The sequence below is a fragment of the Morone saxatilis genome, unplaced genomic scaffold (genome assembly GCF_004916995.1).
Source record: "Morone saxatilis isolate NCDOM2014 unplaced genomic scaffold, NCSU_SB_2.0 Contig3, whole genome shotgun sequence".
Lineage (NCBI taxonomy): Eukaryota > Metazoa > Chordata > Actinopteri > Moronidae > Morone > Morone saxatilis.
The window spans coordinates 12,871,885-12,879,493 of NW_023339873.1; the positions used below are offsets into that span (position 1 = coordinate 12,871,885).

General features: G+C 39.4%; 1 protein-coding gene across 1 annotated transcript in view; it reads right to left on the minus strand.

Annotated features, from left to right (window-relative positions):
* lrrc9 (leucine rich repeat containing 9) overlaps positions 1–6,879 on the minus strand; it is a 16,794-nt gene extending 9,915 nt beyond the window's left edge. The window contains exons 1-16 of the mRNA XM_035673384.1: positions 6,213–6,879; positions 5,833–6,051; positions 5,374–5,514; positions 5,139–5,202; positions 4,962–5,032; positions 3,956–4,138; positions 3,376–3,531; positions 3,020–3,228; positions 2,756–2,887; positions 2,061–2,237; positions 1,802–1,922; positions 1,448–1,580; positions 1,207–1,347; positions 994–1,118; positions 511–696; positions 303–422 (exon numbers count right to left, since the gene is read on the minus strand). Coding sequence (XP_035529277.1) covers positions 303–422; positions 511–696; positions 994–1,118; positions 1,207–1,347; positions 1,448–1,580; positions 1,802–1,922; positions 2,061–2,237; positions 2,756–2,887; positions 3,020–3,228; positions 3,376–3,531; positions 3,956–4,138; positions 4,962–5,032; positions 5,139–5,202; positions 5,374–5,514; positions 5,833–6,051; positions 6,213–6,269 — 2,235 coding nt within the window. The 5' untranslated portion in view covers positions 6,270–6,879. The remainder of the gene's footprint in view (positions 1–302; positions 423–510; positions 697–993; positions 1,119–1,206; positions 1,348–1,447; positions 1,581–1,801; positions 1,923–2,060; positions 2,238–2,755; positions 2,888–3,019; positions 3,229–3,375; positions 3,532–3,955; positions 4,139–4,961; positions 5,033–5,138; positions 5,203–5,373; positions 5,515–5,832; positions 6,052–6,212) is intronic.
* Between the last annotated feature and the right edge of the window lie 730 nt (positions 6,880–7,609).

Below are 7,609 nucleotides of genomic sequence, written 5' to 3' on the forward strand. Positions count from 1 at the left end.
CATTAGTGTATAATCACCTGAATATAGGAATTGTTGTGTTTTTGTTACCTTAGAATGAGTCATTTTTATCTACAGACGTGGGTCTCCTTCCATGGAGTCCGCCATGTTTCTACAGTAACCCAGAATGGACAAACTGAACACTTGCTGTAGGGCCTTTTGCGGCTACTGTAGTTTCTCCTACACACTTCACAGATGTCAGTAGTGTTCAGTTAGTTGTAATCTGCAATTCACCACTAGATGCCACTAAATCCTACACAGTGGTCCTTTAAGCTCAATAAAAAGATTTTTATTGTTACTTTTACCATGTGAGAAATGTCATCAAGGCGTGTGAACTCATTGAAGCTGATGGTAAGATGCCGCAGAGCTGTAAGGCGGGAAATCTCCTTTATTTTACTCAAACTGTTGCCATGAAGGTTCAGCACCTGGAGATTTGATACATTGAAGATGGTTTATTGCGAGTGTATGGCTTCAAAATCAATTATCAGTCATTTGAGAAGCCGGAATACTTACAGTGATCTGACTGAGGACATTGGCTCTGGCCACATTCAGTAGAATTTTATCATCTAAGCTCAACAACTTGGGCTGTGGTTTCAGCACAGGTTCCATGTTGAGGACTTCCTTGTCTAGGATGATATCATTGGAAGGAGTATTATCTCTGCACGTGCTGTGGCCCGACAATGCAGGTTGTTCTCGATCCTAGTAACAACATATCAAAAAGCATGTGACTTTGCCAGAGGTACATAATTACTGACTTGTGGTGGGTGTGCAACTAGAGAAAAGACATAAATATCAGAATGATGTTCTATCATCTGTGAGTTTTGGTTAAAGCCATGCTTCTGAATTTTGATTGCATCAGAGCTCAGCATGACAATTGAGTTATTTTGATTTGTTCTCAAATGAAAAACTAAAGTTAAAAGAGACTGTTGAGTTCTTCGAGCCAGTCTGCATTCAGTAGATGGAGATGTACAATAACAAAACCAATAAACTAATTACCCCACTGATGTATTCAAAATATATGATGTACTCAGGTAGGACAAGCTCATGCTCAAACATAAACCACTGCCTTCGGCGGGGAGTGCACTCAGGACCAGTTTGTGCTTTGGAGGAGCGGGGTCTCTCTGAATGAAAAACACAGAGAGGTAATGACATTGTATGAATACTGACTGAAAAATAATATGTTTTTATGGCTTGTAAAATACCGCATACCTTCACCCACTGCAGTTCTTTGCTTAGTGTCCACATTGCGATACACAGAGTAGGCTCTGTGATGGCTGCTTCTGTCCACCCGTTCTCCCATGCGAACAGGCATGCTCTGGCCCACAAACACTTTAGAAACAATAATCTGACCTATAGGCAAAAAACATTACCACTTTAGTTATTAAGAGAGAAACAAACTAATAGTTAAGGGGGATATAAGTACATAATATTCTAAGCAAAACTAACTCACCGTGCCTGAAGGGGATTGTATCCGTACTGTGCTTGGAATCGCCTTGTCTGGCCTGACGCAGTGCATGTTCAATTCTGGGCTGTTCGGTCACACTCAGGCTATTGGATAAAGGTATACCTTCTCTCTCCAAAGCCTAGTTAAGAGTCAACATGGTAAAAGTCTGCATGTAACATAATAGTGTTATGAAATTTCACACTAACAGAACTTTTCCCTTCTTCTATTATTCATTGAATTCTATTTAATAAAAAAAGTCCTCTTAATGCTCAGTGGAATAAATTCTGGGTGATGGGACTGACTATTGTGTGACGGTGGACTTTTGAACTCCAACAGTAACAATAACATCAGTATACACACCTTATATTGTTCAGCTGTTTTGAAGCCTTCCTCTACAATGCACAAAATTTCTTCCCTCTCACTGCCTTTTTCAGGGTCAGCTGTGTAGAACAAGTGCTCCAGCCGACGTCTGTAATTCCTGCTTTTAAAGTGTACATTAGATTCAAAGTAATAGTGGACAGTCCTGTTACTGTTAAAATGGTGACAATAGTCATTTTAAAATGTCTGTACATTATTGATAAAAACACAGCAATGATCATCTTTTATCACTTTAACTTACTGTGTAGTTGCAGACTCATCGCTGGCTAGAAGGGTGTGAAGTTTGTCCTCAAAGCGAAGCCTCAAAGCACTGTTGTGGATGCGGATAACTCTATTGATCTTAATGCCAGTGATGCCATGCACCTTGAAGTCTGAATGAGAGAAGCGGGACAGCAGGAGGTCGCAACAGGAAGTAAACCTGTCGGGTACATAACATAGATACTATGCGTTAAGGGAAGCCTGCTTTTGATTTGTAACTCTGTAACTGTGAATTTACTGATGAATGTAATTGTACTTAATACCAAGTATGTGTTATGTTTACTGGGGGACCGGTCCCATATACCAAACATATCCAAGTGTGCATTTTCTGTTATTATTGTGGGTGTAATAACAGTCTGTCGAGTTATTTTAAGAAGAAAACAACAGCTCCAGAACTGAAAGAATGGGTTCTGGCCTCTGTGACTATATGATCCTATAATATGACTCAAGATATATGTATGACATGTTCTCCCTCTGTTCTTTTTTTTGTTTTTTTCCTCCTGTATTTTTTCATTTACTTGTATATTTTGTTATGGATTATAAATTCTGCAGTCTGTCCCCATGATATAAAAATGTGCCATGTGTTCCTGTATCCTGGAAACAATAATATACGTATGTCATGTACCAAGACTTTCAAAAACAAATTAACAAAAACAAAAACCAATGCCAAGTATGTACCAAGGGTCTGTGGAGCAGCCTTCTTCCAAACGAATATTTCCAACACTTTCTAGTTCCATCAACAGAAACTGGACAGTATACGCCATCATGTTTGTGGCTTGGGCAAAATCTCGCTCATACCAGGCTTCAATCCTGAATATAGAAGGAACATTATTTTATCACATTAGTATCTTTAATCAGATGGAACATATACTGTACATTATGAGACTTAAATTGTGTAAAAAACTGTGAAGTTGTATCTGTATCTTATTCAAATATACAGACTCATTCAGCCTCCTCGTCCATAGCAGCAGTCTCTCCCTCAGCGCTTCAATCTTGCTGAGTATTTTGTGCTCCATGGCAGGATCACGACTGATGTCAGTGGTTGGGTCACTTCTGTCGGCCGAACCATCAACCAGGTGGGTCGATCCATCCTCCAACGTGCAGGCAGACTTCTTACATGTAGCCGGCCCCTTGGAGAGCTCATGTTCAAGCTAGGTGTGCATTCAAATGAAAACAGCTCTCTTAACAGTGTATAATAACAGCAACCTGCAGCTGGAGACAACAGCTATATGACTTATCCTGTACTCTTGTTACAGCTGCTGAAACAATTTTAAAAATGTCTCAAGGATTGTACATACATTCTTGAGGGCGTGATTGACTGTTCTGATGCATTCTTCAGGTAACTGTAACATAGTTTTCTTCCTCTCTGTCAGGCTGAGCCGGGTCTCTGCCAGGTTCCTCTGAGCAGTACGTACACGCATGTTGTAGTACATCATTTTCTTCATTACTGTGGACTAAAACGACACACATAGATGCAACACATGTATTACATACTTTTTATATAGACAGGCGTTGTTCAAACCTACAGAACCTCATTCTGTTACTTGATATCTCAATGAGGTTTCCAACACTATTAAATGTGATCAGTTAAATTAAAGGGAAATGTGAATTTCTGATAAATTATCTTGAATTTAAGAAATGTATTAAGAAATGATGTTGCGGATTTGAGTATTTCACTCATTATACGTACTGATTTGTAACTGAAGCCCTAGAACAAGCAAATGTTATATTTGTTTTACTATCTGTGAAGCTATTATTAGAAATTTTAGCAAATCACTTGACATTAATAAAAATAATTTGTATGGTTTCAAGAGCCAAACAGAAGCTCAGCTGAGCTCAGTTAGTCTAATGCAGCGGTGCTGCTGGTCTTCTCAATACCTCAGCTGCTTCCTTGACTTGCTTGCTTGAGACATCATAGGTGTCAAGTCGCTGGAGGCCTGGCATGTGGTAAAGAACGTGTGTGGCATAGTTACACAGCAGACACACTGGGTTTGGGGTGGACGTGGGGTCCTTCAGTGCTAATTCTCTCAGGTGGGGTAAGCGGGCAAGCCAGGTGAGCTCCTGTTACGACAACACAACACACAAGCTAGTTCATTAATAGAGTTTCTCTTAAAGGACTTGACTAAGACGCAAGGATACTTATTTTCAGGTGATCATACTGTCGATGATTTGGCAACCACTGGAGACAAGACATTATTAAACATTATTTGCCCAAAGTAATACTCCATTAACTGTTGCATTAACAGTAATTATAGATTATAAATGGATAATAAAGATATGATTGTGTAATGCAAATTTACCTTTGTATATCTATATACTTTGTATATGTAAGCTAAAAAAAAAATTATTGTAATGACGAAGGAGCAAAGGCTTCTTTTTCTTTGATTCGACAGTTGTTGCAGTGAATAACAAGAATTGCATTCTTTGAAGACTAACTGAGTTGGGACAAAAGGTGGATTGCAAGAATATGATCTGAGGTGTCAATGCAATCAAAGCTTGAGCCACCAAACTTTTATGTGTTTTCTGTCGGAATGACCTTGACAATGAAGACAATGATTCAGTGTAAATTCTGAATGTATAACTGACTAACACAAACCTACATATAAAACAACTCTTACATAGTTTTTTAGCTTTCTTTTTTTTTAATAGATGCAATGGATGTATATCATTGAAATTATGCTGCTTAATAACTCAATGAAGGTCTTGTGCAGCCAGTGCATTGTAGAATTGATTAAAAATCTGAACTGGCTGAGACCCCGACATTTCACAAATATTTCTAAATGCCCTTTCTTCAGACCAAGGATTTTAATAAGATTTTTCAAAATAAGCAGGAAAACTTTTTAAAGAAAGAATTTCAAAAGCACATTTCTGATTTTAATCTTACCTTAAAGGAACGTATCTTGTTCCCGGACAGATTAAGATTCTGAAGGTTGACATTAGGATCAAGGCTATGCCCTTATAAAAGAAGTTAAAAATGTTTTGATAATTATTTTTTTCAAACAGCTCACTGAATCTCAATCAAACTTGGCACAGAAAATACACAGGATTCTTAAAAACCTACCAATCTTTTCAATATTGTTGTCAGCAAGGTTTAGTTCTTTGAGGTTTTGAAGCGTGTTCAAACCCTTTAGAAAAAGAAACAACCACACATAATAGACGAGTGAGTGAGAATGCTAAAAACATTCATAACAGTCATAATTACAGATATAACAAATTGTGTAAAATGCTGTTTTTGCGAGCCAGATTAACACATATTGTAGAATGTAAGATAAACCTTCATAATTCACAGTTCAAACCTGTATCTGAGTAACGCAGTTATTGTTGAGCCACAGGACTTCAAGGTTGATCTGCAATTCTAAATTATTTATTTCACAGATTTGGTTATCATAAAGGTAGAGTTTCTCTAGCTGTAAACAATTCTGTAGTCCAGATATTTCCTGCAAAAAGAGAAGATGGGACAAATTAATGTTTAATATATGACATATGCTGTACAATTCACTTATATAGTTTACTGTTTTGCATAAACTATGGTTTATTGTCCATAAATTGTGACACATGAATGCAAGATTTGTTGTCATTGGATGCCACAGAGGGGAAAATTGTGATCAAAGCGTCTAAAGTTTACCTCTGTAATAAACAACAATCACTCGCAGTATAAACCACAGTGAACTGTAATGATTCAAGGGATTACATATTATTGTTATCAACACTGACGGCATTGATTATTAGAAATAGTACCAGCATAACTGACTTACTGTCAGATGGCACTGGACTACCCAGAGCTCCTGAAGCAGGGGACAGCACTCGAGTGCTTCAATGTGTTTTATGTTCTGGCTCACTACAGTAAGCTGGCAGAGCCGTGGGAAGAAGGAAAGCCCAACCATGCGAGGAAAACCAGAGAAGAAAATCTCCAGGGAGCTGATGTTGTTTCCTTCTTGTGCAATTTTTTCATAGGACACTCCATTGGCCAGGCACTGTTGAGAAATCATTCATGTGACAGATTCATTTATATTTAGCTAGGCCTAATCATCGTCAGTGAAGATAATACAAGAAATTATATATATGTTTTATTGTTCAGCAGTTACTGGGTGAGATACTATTATTTTAACCAAATGAATATGAATGTCCTACTCACCAGCTCTTTGACCACCTCCTCGTCCCCGCGGTGCTTTTGTTTCTCACTCTGTATCATGACTTTTCTGTCTTGAAATGAACTGCAAACACTAAGTAACAAGAGTTAGTTAGTTTTCCCTTACACTGCATGCATCCTGCCTTAGTGTACTAATAGTCTACTGGGAGACTAAAGAAAAAGCCATGGCAATTACACTGCCACATGGTAACTAAGAACTGAGGTTAGTAAACACACTCACACTAAATGTCGCCACACACACATTCATGCTAACTTCACTAGCCTCTAAACTTATTGTGCAACCTTAAGCGCAGATATAGGAACTATAACGTGCCAAAAAAAAACAAACAACATTAACATAAAACATGTCAAATTAAACCTCGCATTGGCGGACAAAAACAACACAAATTTCCCACGACGAATGACATAATACCTGCGGCTCAAGCACAAACCGTGTGGCCCATCTGAGTGGAGCAGTGTTTGTCTCTCCCCTCTGTGTCCAGGCAGGAGCTTCTGGTTGCTAGGGAGCCATGTTGAAACTTTTGGGGCCTTTTTTCATATTTTGAAGCAACCACATGATGGCGCCACACTGCAAGGTAATTTACACACAACACCTTTCTCTGCTTCATAATATAGGCACACTTTTTTTTTTTTTTAAAGCACTACACGTGAAATTCTTGCTCTTTCTTCCAAACATTAGTTGGTATTATTGATCGGGACATCCCGTTTTCTTTATTACCCCCCCCCTCCCCTCCACATCTCTCTCTCTCTCTCTCTCTCTCTACTCTCAACCTCCAAGAGGTCACGAATATATCCACCAGTTATCACCCCACAAACCAAGCACCATTTCTGGCCCCATTCCACACCCGTCAAATGTCAAACCACTCGACTCCATCAAAGGTGAGATGCCCCCCCTGTCAGCGAGAGGTGTGGACCCGCGCTCCCAAAGAGAGAGTAATGCCTGAGCCCGAGCACTCCACAGCCAGACAGCCCCCTGTCCAGCCGGCGAGCACAGGGGAGAGTTAAGTGAAATCAAATCAAGCCCCCGTCCACTACCTCTGTCCTGCTTTTCGTTTGGCTCCAGGCGACGAAGAAGAAAAGCCTAACCCGACGACCGCGAACCATATTACGAGCCGCCCGGCCTTCATCAGTGGTTGTAGGTTCTCTTTAGTTAAATATGAAATTAATTGCCATAATAAAACACCTGTTCTATACGTACAAACCCTCTCTTTTCTCATGTACCGATATAGTTGACAGCACAGAGTGTCCCGACAAACCCCGGATCTCAAGCTGGACATATAGAGAGCGTTGTTCGCGCGAAACACCACATGAAAAGATGGCATAAATGTACATTGAAACCATCATCGGGAACATGTATGGACAATATAAAGTGTGTGTGTGTG